General features: G+C 40.7%; 1 protein-coding gene across 2 annotated transcripts; it reads left to right on the plus strand.

Moving 5' to 3' along the window:
* The first annotated feature begins 7353 nt into the window (after positions 1 to 7353).
* Positions 7354 to 13274, plus strand: DRD1 (dopamine receptor D1). Of its 2 annotated transcripts, XM_072990225.2 has the most exons (3): positions 7354 to 7486; positions 8152 to 9079; positions 9197 to 13274. In XM_072990225.2, exon 3 carries the CDS (start codon positions 9839 to 9841, stop codon positions 11195 to 11197), a length of 1359 nt encoding a protein of 452 aa, XP_072846326.1. In that variant the 5' UTR covers positions 7354 to 7486; positions 8152 to 9079; positions 9197 to 9838; the 3' UTR covers positions 11198 to 13274. The 2 variants fall into 2 exon arrangements, with proteins under 2 accessions (XP_072846326.1, XP_072846325.1); XM_072990224.2 differs by having other exon boundaries at positions 7359 to 7486; positions 8152 to 13274.
* Positions 13275 to 17852: the final 4578 nt, after the last annotated feature.

Below are 17852 nucleotides of genomic sequence, written 5' to 3' on the forward strand. Positions count from 1 at the left end.
GTTTTTTTTTTTTTTGAAAAAACAATGATGGAAATTAGAAAAGGAAACACTCAAATAGAGACATAACTGAACAATGATTAATGAACCAGAGAAGGTTCATGAACCAGAGTAAAGTATTTTCAGAACTGGAATTGCAAGAACTAGAAAAGATGGCAAAAGAAAAATCAGCACAGAACAATGACCATAGTGTGGAAGACAAATGAAGGGTAGAGGAGGACATAATAGTGGAAGAAAACATATCGATAGAGGAACAATTTATGGAACAACCTGGAAATTATGAGTTGAGAGAACAGCAAAAGGAAAAAAATAGTAACCCATATGAACCAGAACACAGAAAGACAAACGGTCCCCACGTTGCACCAATTACAAAGTAAACCAGTGAAAGATCTACTGAATGATGCAAATGTAGTCATCAGAACAATCCCAACAACACACTAAGGAAACAAACAAGCTCATGTATAGGGCAGTAGTATAGTATAGTATAGCGCAGCTACTACAATAACCATGGAACTGGTTACAAGCTGCAAAAAAACCCCAGAAAACTCCTGGCACTCCAAAATGAAAAATTTGGCTGGAAAGAAAAATAAACAAATTACGTGGAGACATTAGCAAGTTAAAACACTTGAAATGAAAAAGTAAAAGCCAGACTATGCAAAATATGCGACCTAGAAAGGAGAACAGCTGGTGAAATTATGGAAGAATTAAAACAATGGGTGACAGCTACAGCATGGAAAATTGAAAGATCTGATGGATGCTTGAAACAGGAGAGAGAGAAAAAACACCATGTCGAAATAACCAACAAGTATTCTATAAATCATTAGGGAAAAAATGCAGAGCAAAAGAAATTAGGCCCATGTAAAGTTGATGCTCTAAACTTTTGGGAAGAAATGTGGGAATGCCCAACCGGACACAAAAAAGATGCCTCATGGATTAAAGATATTTGTAAAGAAAATGTATGGATGATATTGCAATAGCAAGTGAAATGATTAAGAGGCAAGTAAAGGCTGTGAAAAACTGGGGTGCACTTGGACCAGATGAGGTTCACAGATTTTGGTTAAAGCATTTAAGAAGTCTCCATCAACATAGAGCAATGCAATTTAATCAGTTACTTCAAAATTCTACAATTGAAGATTGGATGACAACAGACCACATATTTCTGATAATAAAAGATAATCAAAATGGCAATGAACCCGGTAATTATTGGCCAATTATGTGATTTCCAACGATGTACAAGCTTCTCACATCCCGCACTACATCCAAAAAGTGATGTGGATAGTTTATATTTACCATGAAAATATGGAAGGCGGGGATTACTGCAAATATAGCAGATAGTAGAGGAGGAAAAAAGAAGCCTAAAGGATTATATTAGTACAAGTAGAGAAAAATTAGTACTGGAGAATATTTTGAAAACAACAGAAACAAAGGCTCAATATAAGAAACAACTATTGGAAAATAAATTGATCAGTTGGAAAAATAAACCACTACATGGACAACACCTGAGAAATATTGATTGAAAGCATTATAATAATTCAACATGAACATGGCTGAACCTGGGGACTATTAAGAAAGAAACTGAAGGCTTGATTTTTGCTGCGTATGAGCAGGTACTCCAAACCAATGTAACGAAAGCTAAGATTCAAGGAATTAATGTTGACTCTGCCAAGAAAAAGATGAAACTTGCCGCATCTTGTTGGTGAATGTTCAAAGATTGCACAAACAGATTACAAAATTAGACATGAGAGAGTGGCAAAATTAGTGCACTAGTCATTATGCAAAAATATAACTTGTCACCCTCCAAAACATATGGGAACATAAGGTAGAGAAGGTGTCAGAAAATGACAAAGTCAAGATCCTGTGGGATTTCCGGATGCAAACTAATAGATACCTTGAACATAACACACCAGACATAGTAGCAATAGAATGACATTGCAATTCCAGGGGATGCTAGAGCTGAACATGAAGAATTGGAAAAACTGACACAATTCCAAGATCTGGCAATCAAAACATCTTCCTTGTGGATGAAACACACTTCACTGGGCTCCGTGGTCATTGGGGCTTTGGGAACAATATCAAGAAACTTCACACAGTACTAATAGCAGTTGCAGATCTCAGAAATCACACCATCAGAGCTACAAATAAACCACGGCCATATTAGGAACAGTATACATCCTGTGCCAATATTTAACTGATACATAGGGCTTTTGTTAAAACTTATATCTGTTACATAATACCAGCCAATGTTTTTATAATTTTGATTGGCTGTGCCTGGTAAGGGGCCCTACAGATCATGAACTCCAACCCCTGTTAAAAAGGTACAGTAGGAAATTGAACTCCCAACTTCTGGCTCCATAGCCAGAGGCCTAAACCACGGAGCTATCCAGCAATTTATTTCCCGATAAATTCATGTTTATCCTCCAGTGATGGGACTCCCCCCCCCCAGAACTACATGCCTGAGTACCCAGACTTGCAGATCGGGCCATACAATATTTACCTTCTGATGACCAACTGTAGCCTTCATGTTACACAGTGGTTAAACTGCAGTACTGCAGCCAGAAACGTTTACGACTGGGTTCAATCCCAGGTAGCTGTCTTGAAGTTTACTTAACCTTCCATCTTTCTGAGGTTGGAAAGATTGAGTATCCAGCTTGTGGGAGGTGGGGGGCAATGTGCAGCCTGCATAATTAAACTGTAAACCACCCAGTGAGTGCTTTAAGTGCTATGGTGTGGTATATAAGCAGCATGTGTTTTTTATTTAATATATATATTTGCTTTGAAGCAACATTTTAAAAAAGTGACTGCCAAAGCAGAGTAGCATATAGGTTTTTGTGGAGGTGAATAATTATGTTTTCTCACCTCAGGACTCCACAGCCTTTCTTCAAGGATGACATGAATAATATTTAGAGGACAAGATAATAGTAAACCATGGGAAGAAACACACGGCAAGGTAATTGTCTCTCTTACGTATGTTTTATTTATTTATTTATTTATTTATTTATTTATTTATTTATTTATTTATTTATTTATTTAAAAAAAAGAGGAAGAGAGAGACTGTAACAAGCATCACTGTTAGCCATTCAAGGTTAGCTTAGCATGCTCCTAACTGACATTAAGAAGAATTATGGTGGCATAAAAGCAGCTCTACAAATGCTAACCCCTAGGAAATTAACCTTTGATTGTGCATGACAGCTCAGTGAGTCTTATTTGTTATTTCATGACAGCTAAACCAGCCTCCTACACTCTCTGTGATTGCTTCAGTCTTCAGTTCCAAGCTTTAGTGACGCCTGTTATGCCAACACAGGAGGCTTACTTTTTAATAATGATTTTCCAGGCCCCTCATAGTTTATGCAATATAGTAATAAATAATTTGAATGGCAGAGAGCAAAGGATTATCACTGTTCTTTTTTTTCAAAGTGTTCCAGAATCTTGCATATATATATATTTGAATATATATATCTTGAATATATATATTTTTAATTATTTAAATAATTCAAATTATTTATTACTATTCTGCATAAACTATGAAGGGCCAGGAAAATCATTATTTAAAAGTAAGCCTCCTGTGTTGGCATAACAAGCGTCACTAAAGCTTCATATATATATGAAAAGACCTCCCCCCTTTCTGCATTTCCTTCCCTCAGTTGTGTTTTTTATTTGCAAGCAGGTATTCAAAAGGCACAAATGCCCTGCCTGACTCTCCCTCCTCCAAAGCTCTACACCAATCTTTAGGCTGATTGGTAGCTCTAGTGTCTGTTACAAGGTCCACAACAGAGCCTGCAGGCTTTCAGTGCTGATGAAGGTGAAGAAAAGGAATTTCTGCCCCAAAAATAGTTGTTTTGATATGGCGTGGGTAGGTTGATTTATCCCAAGCACTTCCTGTCCTTTATATAAATTAACCCATCATTTGTTGTTGTTGTTTAGTTGTTTAGTCATGCCCGACTCTTCGTGACCCCATGGACCAGAGCACTCCAGGCCCTCCTGTCTTCCACGGCCTCCCGGAATTGGGTCAAATTCATGTTGGTAGCTTCGATGACACTGTCCAACCATCTCATCCTCTATTGTCCCCTTCTCCTCCTGCCTTCACACTTTCCTAACATCAGCGTCTTTTCCAGGGAGTCTTTTCTTCTCATGAGATGGCCGAAGTACTGGAGCCTCAGCTTCAGGATCTGTCCTTCCAGTGAGCACTCAGGGTTGATTTCCTTTAGAACTGATAGGTTTGTTCTCCTTGCAGTCCAGGGGATTCTCAAAATCCTCCTCCAGCACCACAATTCAAAAGCATCAATTCTTTGGCGGTCTGCTTTCTTTATGGTCCAGCTCTCACTTCCGTACATCACTACAGGAAAAACCATAGCTTTGACTATTCTGACTTTTGTTGGCGAGGTGATGTCTCTGCTTTTTAAGATGCTGTCAAGATTTGTCATCGCTTTCCTCCCAAGAAGCAGGTGTCTTTTAATTTCGTGGCTGCTGTCTCCATCTGCAGTGATCATGGAGCCCAGGAAAATAAAATCTGTGACTTCCTCCATGTCTTCCCCTTCTATTTCCCAGGAGGTGATGGGACCAGTGGCCATGATCTTAGTTTTTTTTGATGTTGAGTTTTAGACCATTTTTTGCACTCTCCTCTTTCACTCTCATTACAAGGTTCTTTAATTCCTCCTCACTTTCTGCCATCAGAGTGGTATCATCTGCTTATCTGAGGTTGTTGATATTTCTTCCTGCAATCTTAATTCCAGCTTGGGATTCCTCCAGTCCAGCCTTCCGCATGATGTATTCTGCATACAAGTTAAATAAGCTGGGGGACAATATACAGCCTTGTCGTACTCCTTTCCCAATTTTGAACCAATCAGTTGTTCCATGTCCAGTTCTAACTGTTGCTTCCTGTCCCACATATAGGTTTCTCAGGAGATAGATAAGGTGGTCAGGCACTCCCATTTCTTTAAGGACTTGCCATAGTTTGCTGTGATCCACACAGTCAAACCCATCATTTAAATTCTTTATTAACAGCATGGCATAGCCTGACTTTTTTCCCCTCTTTCTCCATCGGAATGCTGTCAAATTGCACAGTTTTTCCTAATTGCATATTTTTTTTTACTGCATCTTAAAACATGACTTAATAAAATAAAATAAAATACTAGCCTCATTATAAACCCCTTCCTTTTGAAAGGCCCCCTAAGCTGCAGATCTCCAAGAAAAAGCTGTATTTTGTGGACATGAATGATTATTCTGAAAGGAATAAAATTGCTGTAGTTGAGGGAAAGATGGTCCAACAGGTAGACGTTTGACTGAGATGTGATTCAGTTAGTGCCAAGGGGACTAATTTTTCTGAGGAATAGAGAATGACTCTTTCTAATACGCATGTTTGTGTTTTCTTTTTGATTTGGCAACAATTGTGTTATTCGGCAGACAGCAAAAGTAGCATTTTCAAACTTTTCTGTTTACAGCTTCTTCCTTCTTCACATTTTATTACTATTTTTTGCATTAGTCAGATGTAATATAGCAGAACCGTGTGTAGACTGATGATGCTGTATAAATAACTGATAGTAATAAAAATAAATGACAACGAATAACAGTTGGGATCAAACAATCATCAGTTAGGCATATAGATTGACTCGGGCAATCCATACATCTGGAAAAACATGTAACTGTAAAGTGGGACTATAGGATATACATTCAAAAGTAGATTGATGATTGAGGTCTTCAGATGATGGAGTGATGATGAATTTTTTACTGCTCCAACTTTGAAGTAAGAGTGCATTTACAAGAGTGCATTCACATTTACACACTGCCTTGTTCCTTAATGTTTATGAAATTTCAGAGGACATACCTGTTACCTCCTCACCTAACTTTGTTTCTTCTCTGGTTTTTCCCTTCTTTTCCTTGCTGCTTAAAATCCGTTAAGGAGGAGAAGAGGGAATAGATGCCAAAGGGTCTGCTGATGTGTAAAATCCTCTGTCTGAAACTGCTCTAAGCCTCTTTGCATCTGCAAGAGCTCAGAGACTCCATTTACATTGTCCCACTGCCAGACTTTACATTACAGAAGTCATTCCAGGCACAATTGACTTATCTTCCGGAAGGACTGAAGTCCATAGAAATAGTTCCCCTGACAGTTACCATCCGTGAGATTCTACATTAGTTACTTAAGTAAATTCCATTAATCTAATCAGTCATCACTAGTATAGGGCTAGCAAATGGATTTAGATTCATGCACCAGGATCCTGTTCGGCACCAGCGGAACTGAAAGCTCCACTGGCATTGTCCATGTAAGGGAGCCTGTCCATTTAAGTGCTGCCATTGTAAACAGAGGCGCTGGTTGTCCCCTTGCGTGAACTGAGAAAATGAACTCCCTCCCTCTGTGAGCAGTTCGACTGTAGGCGATCCTGGAGTTTTGCTTTTTGTGGATGGCATCTTCAAGTCTTGGGCCAGCAAAGGCATCCTTAGAAAGAGGCCCCAAGAAAAGGAGAGAGGTGTCCGAACCTGCCACAGTTGTGCTTTTCCTTTGAAACCATGAATACAGGGGGGCAAGATTATCTTGAAAATCACCCCCCTTTTTTGGTTCAGGAGAGGATTTGTATCTTTGGGGGTGGGCAGTGTAGGTCTCTGTTTCCTCTCTTAGGGCCTGTCCACACTGTAAAAATTTGGTACAATTTGGCCAGTGCTTAAAAGGCCCTTATCTTCAGTGCAACCTATTTCAACACAAGTACCCATCTGGGAAGGCTGAATAAAGAGCTATTTTACATCTCAACGACTTGTTTCAAAAAGATTGCGTGCCCTAGTCTTGTGCCAGATACGGGCCAGCTTTTAAAGAGGAAGGATCAATCATTTGAAGTGGATATACAAGTGGACAAGGTCTTTTCTCCATGCCAGACAGTGCTATCGGGGAACCATATATCCTAACTATATGCCAATGTGGACGGGCTGCTTGCTGTGCAGTTGCCCGGCTTCATTTTACACAGGGTTGCAAAGTGAAGCCCTCAGCTTGTAGCCCTGCTGTGTTTCCCAGCAGTTCTTCCTTCTCTCTTTTAAATTTATCTTTAAAAGTCTGTGCAGGAAGAAAAGCCAGATTGGCTTCATGGCAAGGCTGGGATCCCTCCATTTAGAAGCATAATTATTCAACCTTCTCTCCATCTCAAGCTTCACAGAGATACAGATGCATTCCCTCCCCCCCCCCGCTCTCTCTCACACACAATTACACAGCGGGACTTGATATTAAATAATGCCATCTGTTGAGATAGGGAAAGTAAACCCTGGTTTTGCCAGGAGAGGGAGCTAAGTCCACACACAACTCTGTGTCGCTTGGATGTTCCTGAGCACAGTGAATGGCAGCGAGAGAAAGTGGTTCTGTGTAGTGAGGGGGGTGGGTGGGAGGGAGAAAGGAACCAGAAATAAACCAGCAGCAAAAAGATGAGGTGAGTGTCGTTCTTTCAGCTGGGAGCCTGTAACATCAGCATCCCACAACAGCCACACTGGGGGAATAAATGACTTCTCTATCTCGGTAAGTTCATGCCGGAGGGCAAAGACTAACCTCAATACTTTGGTGTCATTGCAAATGAATGTTTTGTTTGTGGGTGTTGGGGTTCAGGGCTAGGCAGGGGAATTCCTCTGTGTTGATTACATGTCTTTTTCAATTGTATTTTTCCCTGTGCTTTTTAAAAACGGTGATCTAGCCCAACTGAAATGCCTGTCTTCCTTTGCGTGGGCATATTCTGGGTATTATTTTGTACACCTATCTGGTTACAAACAGTGATGCACGAAGCGTATCTGTATGTTGAATAGCATTGCAGATTAAATGCCTCCTGGGTCTTACATTTCACACGGCACGTTTGGCATGCACTCTTAAAGACCACTACCAAATAACTTATTTCTTGTGTGTGCCTATTTACTGTTGGGATGAATCAAGGTAACTGGACTATTTCGACAAGACAAAGTGCTTCACCGAGGCCAGTATAACACTGGGGAATTTACATTAATATGGCATGCTGAAAATCAGAACATTAGGCTAATTCAACTCCTATAGAAAACTGTATTTCTTTTAGAAGAAGAAGAAAAAAATTGTGCTTTATACTGGAGAAGCTTCTTGGACTTTTAAGGGCAGGATGTTTGAGGGGCTTCTGCTTGTCAGTTTCACTCATTCTTGGGTTTTGTTCTTCTGTGACCTAGGAAGGAATGCGGACAAACGGACCTTTCCTAGCAAGGCGATGCTGCTGTTTTCCACACCAGGTGAGAAGAAGACTGTGTTGTCAAGGTCCTGGGCTCAACAGGATACACACACACACAGAGAGAGAGATAGAGCACCTGAGATCACTAGAGTTGTAAATCCAAGGGCAGAGAGTCAGAGAAGCCGAAAAGCCTCTTGTGCCTGAGCGCTTCTAAGCGAAAGGGATTGTGACTATGACCTAAACCCTGGGATGCAGCGATAATGAGCTATAGCTGGAAGAAGATGCATTCTTCTCAAAGAAACATGGGAAAGTCGCTCAACCACAAAGGACCAAAGCTCACATAGTAATGAACTTACATTTTATTTAGTAGCGACTGGGCTGGGAAATAACATCAAGTGCCAAAGGCATCTGCACTCAGGACTTTTCCTTCCTTCTTTTCGTCCACCCTTCCTTCACCAAAGAAGACCAAAAGGCACAGCCCAAGCATCTCTAAAATCTTTGCCAGAGAATGGGGAATGCCATATTTTTGCTTGGGATGATTTCATCCCTGATGGGCCACTTCAGCAGGATGTACAAAAAGTGACTCGGGTGACGAAAATCTAGACAGGACTGCCTTGACCCACTGACTTTGCACATGAACGATACGGAGTGGATGGAAGTGAAGGAGCTTGCCTGTGTCCTCGGAAGACGAAATGAGAAGAAAGGATCTCGAAAGTTAGGTCTGCTGGATTTTACTGAAAAATTCGGTCTTACCAGTCCATGTGCCTGCCTCCCTTTCATGCTATTGGAAGATTATACCTGATGCAGTCCAGCTTACCTGCTTTGGTTGTGTCTTTTTTTCTGGCTTTGCTATGCAATTCAAACCCTAAATTAAACAGAGAGAAGAATGTTCTTTCCTGGACTAGACTAGAGAATCAAAAGTCCCAAAGGTAGGACAGATTTCTTTTTACGAAAAACTGCAATCGTCTATCTATCTGTTTCTGTCATCTCTGCCATCTCTGTCTCTTAGCATCTTAAAATGTAAATATATTTTTCTTTGCTTCTAGGACTATGAATCTAAAATAATGTGGAATGGTTTGAGGAGTTGATCCCTGAGGCTCCCTGTAAAAGAGAGAACCAAATGTTTTAATTTTCTTAGCAGAAAAATACAAAAGCTGGAAGGGTATTAAAATGTCCCACCAATTAGTGGGATGGAAAATTAAATCAGAAACAGAAGCACCTAATGTGTTACGCTTCAGTAGAGCTGAAGGGCTAGTTAAATGGACACTGGATAAACTGAATCAATAGCTTATTTAAGTGAGCATACATCTAAGCTGGAAAGCAATTGTACCCGCCCGCCCCCCATACCGGGCTGCTGAGGGACTTTGAGGATTTGACTCTGTCCCGTCCCTGAAAGCATAATCTATTTTAGGCTGAAATTCAGAAAGGAGTGCTGGAGACAACTACAGCAACATGACTGCGGCAGCCAGTTTCAGATCCTTGCCCAATGTTTCTTAATGAGATTCCTAAGGAGGATGGGAGCCCTCCTAAGAATGAAGAGACTTTAGTACTACTAGCCTTAGGGTGTTCTGCCTTGCTGCTGCTGAGTAATTAACGGACACCTGATGTCTCTTTTGTAAGCTCTGAAAGGACATGAGCTGATGTCACCACCACAAGCCCCTTGATATGAGACTGCCTCAGGAGGAAAGATGATTTGGAACAACACCACTATGGACGGGAAAGGGTTGTATGTGAAAAAGGATTCCTGCTTTCGAATCCTCACCGGCTGCTTCCTCTCCTTGCTGATTCTTTCCACTCTCTTGGGCAACACACTGGTCTGTGCTGCCGTCATCAGGTTTCGCCACCTGAGGTCTAAGGTGACCAACTTCTTTGTGATTTCTCTGGCGGTCTCAGACCTTTTAGTGGCGGTCTTGGTCATGCCCTGGAAAGCTGTTTCTGAGATAGCTGGATTCTGGCCGTTTGGATCATTCTGTAATATCTGGGTAGCTTTTGACATCATGTGTTCCACAGCCTCCATCTTACATCTGTGTGTCATTAGTGTGGACAGATACTGGGCCATCTCTAGCCCATTCAGGTACGAGAGGAAAATGACCCCCAAGGCAGCCTTCATCATGATCAGTGTGGCATGGACCTTATCTGTGTTGATTTCCTTCATCCCTGTACAACTCAACTGGCACAAGGCTAAAACCACCAGCTTTTTAGACCTCAATGCCAGCTTCCAGGGTGTAGCCATGGATAACTGTGATTCCAGCTTAAACAGGATGTATGCCATCTCTTCCTCTCTCATTAGCTTTTATATCCCAGTGGCCATTATGATAGTCACCTATACAAGAATATACAGGATTGCTCAAAAACAGATCCGACGCATTTCAGCCTTGGAACGGGCAGCAGTGCATGCGAAGAACTGCCAAACTCCTGCTGGTAACAGAAACAGCCTGGATTGTCAACAACCTGAAAGTTCATTCAAAATGTCCTTCAAGAGAGAAACCAAAGTCTTAAAGACTTTGTCCGTGATCATGGGGGTGTTTGTGTGCTGCTGGTTACCCTTCTTCATACTGAACTGCATGGTGCCCTTCTGTGAGCCTGCCATCCCATCTGGGGGAGGAGAACCATTTTGTATTAGTTCTACCACCTTTGATGTTTTTATATGGTTTGGATGGGCCAATTCTTCGCTCAACCCCATCATTTACGCCTTCAATGCAGATTTCCGCAAGGCATTCTCCACCCTCTTGGGATGCTACCGACTCTGTCCTGCTTCCATGAATGCCATAGAGACAGTGAGTATCAATAACAATGGGGGCGTAGCCTTTTCCAGTCAGCTGGAGCCCAGAGGGTCTAGCCCTAAAGAGTGCAATCTGGTCTATCTCATCCCACATTCCGTTATATGCCCTGAAGAGGATGACATGATGAAAAAAGAAGATGAAGGAGGACTGGCTAAGACCCTGGAGAAAACATCTCCTGCCCTATCAGGTATCTTGGATTTTGAGGCTGATGTCTCTTTGGAAAAGATCAATCCTATCACACAAAACGGTCAACATAAAACCTGAGGTGTAAAGTTAGCCCATTGGAATGTAATCCCACAAGAAAGATTTTCAAGGTGTTTGGTGAGGGGGGAGGGGGGGGAAACAAGAAAGTGTGCCCTTGTGCAAGTCAAAGCCATCCCATAAAAACCAAGCTCAGTGAACGGTTGCTGGACAGAAAAGCATAAAATTGAAAACAAAAAATTCCAGCCAAACAGAATTTTGTGTTTTGAAGTTGGTCTCTGTTGTTCATCCAGAACAGAAATGAATCGAAGATGTAGATACTGTGGAAACTGCAAAGACAAAGCTGAAAATCAGACTTGATAAATGTTTGCAGAGGTGGAGTGGGCCAAGGAAACCTTATTATATGAATAAAATGTATTAACCTAAATATGAAGTTCCTGTTTGACTTGCATAGTTGTTCATGATTGTTTATAGGTTGCGAGTAAAGTTTGGTGAGTTGCTAAGGTTAGGTGGATGCCTTTATAAATGATTTCTGAACATCAACAGAGCCTTATAACAAGAATGGAATATTTTCCATAGCAGGAAGATAACGTGTTGATATTGGCTTTATTTATTTATTATTTAAATAGCTATTTTTAAAATATGTTTCAACAAATTTAGCTTTATTTAACTTATTTTAATGTATGTTTTAAATAATTTCTGAGGTCTCATTCACTGCATTTTTGACTCGTTTACTAGTCAGCACTTTATTTTTTTTTAAAAAAAGAAGATGACCCTTTCCCAATTCAGCTTTGCCTGGATAACCACCAAGTGTGTAGTTGTTCAAAGCATAGCAAAAATAAATAATAAACAAGTACATATAAAATGGTGAATCAACAATGCTGCATGACAAACGGGAGGTGTTTTATGGATTCTCTCCTTTCCCCAACAGAGGAACAGAGCTGACTGAATGATGAGTTATAAAGGTTGTACCCGTATAGGAATGAAACAAATTGCTGTGACTGATTCTGAAGTTTCCTGTTATGTTGACTTAGCTTGAATGTCAGCATGTGAAACTGTACATAGTATACCTAATTCATGAATACATTTTTGAAGAAAAATTGATCTAAGATGTCAACCATTCTCAGTTAACTGACAGTTAATTGCCATTTTCTGAGGTAAACCTGCTCTTCTTAAACATTTCTTACTTCAGAATTTGGCCACTGTTTTCTGCTGGAGTAGGGGCTTCCACCCCTGTACCTTCTAAGAAATGTAGTCTAGATCTATTGACAGATATTATCCTTGGTAGTTAAATAGCGCCTCCGTTTTCGGAGGCAGTATACCTCCAAGTACTAGGTACTAGAGATCAGCCATGGAGAAGGGCTCATGTCCTTTTGCCCTGATTGTGGCATCTGTTTGCCAGGACAGGAAAGAGGATGCTGTACTGTGGATTCCCAACTGGAACCAGCAGGGTTCCTGAGTTCTTGCAAAATGAGTAAACTGCAAAAATAAATATTGGTGTATGAACTGTCTGAAATCCTATTGTGCAATTTGGTTTTCTTTTTCTTTTTCTTGTTCATTTGTTTGTTTGCTGCCCACCGCATGGAAAATAGTGCCTAATTCTTACACTGGATTCTCAAGCAGTAAATGGAGCAGCAAAACCTTTAGAAACTTAATGTTTTGAACTACATAATCCAGAATTCCACAGCCACTCCAAAAAGTAACTTTTCCAAGCTCTATCCCATAAGCTCCCCAAGTTAAGATTTATTTTTTTACTACCTTAAATTCCGAATTCCTACTACATTCCCATAGTAATGTAAAATAAAAACACAGAAGTTGCTATTATCAACAGTCACCAGCATTAATTTACAAATACATTCCAGGATAATTATTTTGGATTTTTGAAAAGGGGACATTAGTTTTTAAAAAATTGTTTTTTGAAAGAAATGAAACATTTATCAAGGGATGTTTTTGGCAAGGGAGGCTTGGTTGAGATAAATTAGAAGCCTAATGCAAATATACATCCTGAATCAGGTCTGTGTTATGTATTGTGAATGTTTTCATAATTCTATTGCCTGTAAGCTGCTTTCATACATATAATAAAAATATTTTGTGAACATAAGGTCAAATAAAGCAATTTACATGATGTTTATTAAATAAATTATTGTTGTATCATTTTTAATAATCATGATAATTTATCTGGAATAACTCTAATTGATGTAATATAGTGACAACAATGGTGTTCCATTTCAGATATCAGGTATCTCTTTCAATCCGAATTCAATTTGAGCTGCTTTCTGTCATTGCTGAAATTGTGAAAGAGCTCAGTGGTGGAGCATATCCTATACATGTATAAAGTCCCAGATTCAGATAAAAAGCTGGGAAATGCTCCTGTGTAAACTCTTCAAAAGGTACTGCTTGTTAATGTCCACAGTATGCCCACTCAGGGAATGGCTACACTAACAGCAGGGTGTAACCTACTGTGGGCTGTTTGAAAACAGTTGGGCTTAATTACAACAATCTAATCAAAGCTTGACTGTTCACATGGAAATGGCTCCTCCCAATATCATGAATAAGTCACAGGATAGTGGCAAATTAATCACTTCCCCTATTTGGCAGAGGGCAGAGGAAGTGGCTTTTTAAAAACTGTGTATAAGCTATTGCTGATGCACTGCATCAGTTTTTTCTTTCAAACTTTCGTCTCTTTACCTTCTCTTAAAGGCCTGGTTGAGAAACCATCTGCAGCTGAAGCCACCAACATGGACTTGACTGTGGGCAGATTCTCAACCAGCCCTTGAAGAAAAGGGAAAGAAAAGTTTTTTTTAAATTTTGTTTTTAAATAAATCAGTGATAATCTACACACAGGCAAAAAAATTGTTTTCACTTCCCGTGGCCTCTGGCAAGCACACAAGCTGGAACCGATCCAAACAGGAGCGATCCTGTCTATCCCAGAAAAGTAGAAGCTCTTTGACAGGGGCCAGAAAGGTGCAGGTAGGAACACTCTGGGAGCAGGTTGGTGTGCTCTAGCAAAGACATTGTCTGATTGCTAGCTATCTTTAAGAGCACACCAACCCAGCCCTGCAGTGCTCCAAACAGTGGGCTAAACAGCCCTCTAATGACCCTCGTAGTCAGCCTTTCAGTGTATCAGTGGTGTCATTTAGCATCAAACCATGGCTGCTTCCTCTGCCCTAAAGACTAACGTCTTTCAATATATTTTAAAGAGTTATGGCTCTCTGTCCCACAACTCTTTGTTTCACAATGCCACCTATAAAAATAAAAGATGGGTGAGAAAAACTTATTTTGGTCCTTACATCCGTATTTTTATCCCAATGCACAGAGCAAATGAATGCACGAAAGGGCCACGGCTTGGTCTCGTTCCACAGATTCTGGTGTTTTCAGAGGTGACAAATAATTTTTTAAAAATGGTTCATTTCCCAAATTTAGCCTGATGCGGTAATCCAAAGGGAAGCCAAAAATCGGTTCCTACGTGTAGTCAGCTTTTGATTCTGTGTCTCCAAAGTGCATAACTCTGGTATGTGATCAAGGCTGTCTTTTCATTGTTCCAAGCTCTGCCCAAATCTTGCTTCTTCTATGGTGTACTAGGATAGTTGTGTATGCCTATACCAATCTGTTGTATGCCGGACTATATCAATACTGTACTTATGCTATTTTAGAGTCACCTGAAACATGGTTGTGTTTTCAGTGGAGGAGTTAGTAGAATATTTGTAATCAATTCAGTCATGCAAACAACAACATACAGTCATGGAGATTATAGTCTTTGGAAATTCTCTTCAACTAAGTAGGATAGTACATAAATTCAAGGGCAGATAAAGCCAGCAATGATTATAGATAAGTAGGCATGGGATAAGTTGATTTGGAAAAGTCGCATCAGAGGTGGAAAAGTTACAAGGGCCATGCTGGCTAGGGCAGTTCAGGACTTCTGCAAGTCGTGAGTCATCCTGCTTCAGAAGCAGTATGGTGAGGCTTCATGGAGGGGAGAGGATTGTGGCTCCTTGCTGTGGGAACCACTGAACTCAATGAGATCAGACTTTTAATATGATCCAGCAGGGCTTTTGAATGTGTTTTGTGCCTACTTATTACAAGAGCCTGTACATCCTTTGGGGAGAAGGCAAGGCAATGGGAATCTAATATACAAAAGATTCCCATCTAGGGATGTGCAGATCACTTCCTAGGGATTTCTAGGAAGTGATCTGCACAATATTGCTGATCACTTCCTAGAAACCTCTCTGTGAGGCTTGTGGGCTATGGTCGGTGGTGTAGAAATTGGGATTTGGGAATCAACTGGTTATGTGCGACCACTTCACTTCAAACTTGTTTGCTTTGAATTTCAGCTGGCCGGTCTGATTCCCTGAGATAGAAAGCTATGTCCATAGATCACCATTTGTTCTTCACAGTTGTTGCAGAAATTAAGGGTATCTGTCTGTCTGTCTGTGACAAGCAATGAGAGGGCTTTACAATGGAAATGCCTTGTGCCTTGTCTGAGCTCTCAAAGGGCCTGCCTGCTTACATAAAGGGATGTAATTGTCAGCCATAGCAGGGAACCTGGGCATTTGGGAACAATCTGGCCACATTTTGCTCAGAGGTCTGATTTTTCCCTTCAAAACACTGACCAAATGTGCAGCTTCATTTAAGCCTATCAATATTCTCTCAGTATTTGAGTCACCCAGAGCCTCATAGTTTGGCAAGGAAACAAACAGATATTTAGGGTTTTTTAAAAAAATTTCCTTTCACTTATGGACATTCATATGTACAAGGTTAAATTTAATAATCTCATATGGACAAAATCCAGTGATTCTGAACAAATGCAAGCAGGATTGTGCCTGCTGTCCCTCTTCCTGACTCTTTGTGATCATGGACGCTTTCGAATGGAGCTTACATGTGCATCAGTTGTATAAATGCAGACGATGCTATGTTACGGCATTACCTAAGAAATGCTTAGGGTCAGAGAGTGCTGGGTCTCTTTGTTGTTGTTTTAAAAGACAGCTGAATTTTATGCTTTACACCACTGGCATAATTCTACACATTTTTTTGGGGGGGGGGTTGTAACGATATGGGATCTTTAAGCCATCATCATCATCATCAAGTCAATTCTGACTTATGGTGATCCTTTTCAGTTTTTTTCCAGACAGAGAATACTCAGAACTGGTTTATAATTCCCTTCTTCTGGGGGCGCCCTGGGACTGTGCAGCCTTGTCCATGACTGCACAGCGGGCTGTACTCACAGGAGGAACACTGTGGAATCAAATTTAACCTCTTTTTAAAAATCATCAGAGTTGGTGACCATCCGTCTCACATCTTGCAGCAGCTATTTGCATGGTTTAATAATGTACTGAGTGAAGACGTCCTTGCTGTTATCTAATCTGAATCTTTCATCCTTCAGCTTCAGCACCTGACCCCAGGTTCTAGCAATGTATAAAACTTCTTTTTATCCACTTTGCCCATGCTGTACACATCTTTGTATGCACCCTACCATGTTTCCCTTCCTTGCTTTCCCTCTCCTGTTGGCATGTAGATACACACAACTGTCAAAAATGCATGAATACACGGAGGATGGGAACAGAAGAGTGGGTGTCACACCCGTCTCTTTTCATGTATTCCCTATCCCTGGCTTTCAAGTGGGTGGGCTGGGGATTTTAATCTCTTTCATAATGCATTTCAAAATTATGTGGGGAGAACAGGAAAAAAATTTAATAGTTTCCATTTGATTACAGTGCTGTCTCTGACATTTTCTCACTAGTAATTTGCTGCCTTTCCTGCTGAATTAAGTGTCCTGGTGCAGATGATAGGCTACAGAACTCTTAACAAGAGCATCCTTGTATATTTTAGTCCTAATCATTTTGGTATTGTAGTGGTGTTTTTTTTTTTAAAGAAATCTCTTTTTTAAGGATCTTCATGCATTTCCCTGTTTCCTCTTTTCTTACTTTTTAATATCTACAAAATCATTGCAAACATTATTAATTCTTCACATGACCAAAGTCCTGGTTTGCAGAGGTTAAACTCCACCCCCTCTTTAATCCCTCTCAGTAAAAGTGAACACAACAAAATCCCAAAAGATTCCTTACAGTTTCACACACCCCCCATCACATCTTCCTCAAGAAACTCATGGAAGCATTTGTGATTCTCTCTCCTCTGTATGGTCCTCATAAAACACCCCATGAAATAGGTTAGTCTGTGGAAAAAATGACCAGCCAGCCGTCACTCACTCTAGTTTCATGGCTGAGTGTGAGCCTGAACCTCAGGATCCCAGGTCCATGGGGCTGGCCCAAGGTATTTTATTATCTGACACAAAGCAGTAAATGGCACCTGCATCCCCTTAAGCCAAGATACGTAATACCTAGAGCTAGTCATGCTATTTTGTTGCACAAGGCAGAACACTGGTTGGAGAAATAGGGTCAGTAACCTTTCACATGCTGTGCAGAGCGACAAATGCAGGCTTGTTACACAATGTACGTTCAACATGGTGCTGCACCCAAACATGTCCCTAAGCTAATATATGTGGTCGAAGCAGCTAAAACTGTGCTCACGACCTGGGGTTCAAATCCCAGGTAGCCGGCTCAAGGTTGACTCAGCCTTCCATCCTTCCGAGGTCGGTAAAATGAGTACCCAGCTTGCTGGGGGGGCAATGTGTAGCCTGTATAATTAAAAATTGTAAACCGCCCGGAGAGTGCTTGTAGCACTATGGGGCGGTATATAAGTCCAATAAATAAATAAATAAATA

Source organism: Pogona vitticeps, chromosome 2 (assembly GCF_051106095.1).
Source record: "Pogona vitticeps strain Pit_001003342236 chromosome 2, PviZW2.1, whole genome shotgun sequence".
Lineage (NCBI taxonomy): Eukaryota > Metazoa > Chordata > Lepidosauria > Squamata > Agamidae > Pogona > Pogona vitticeps.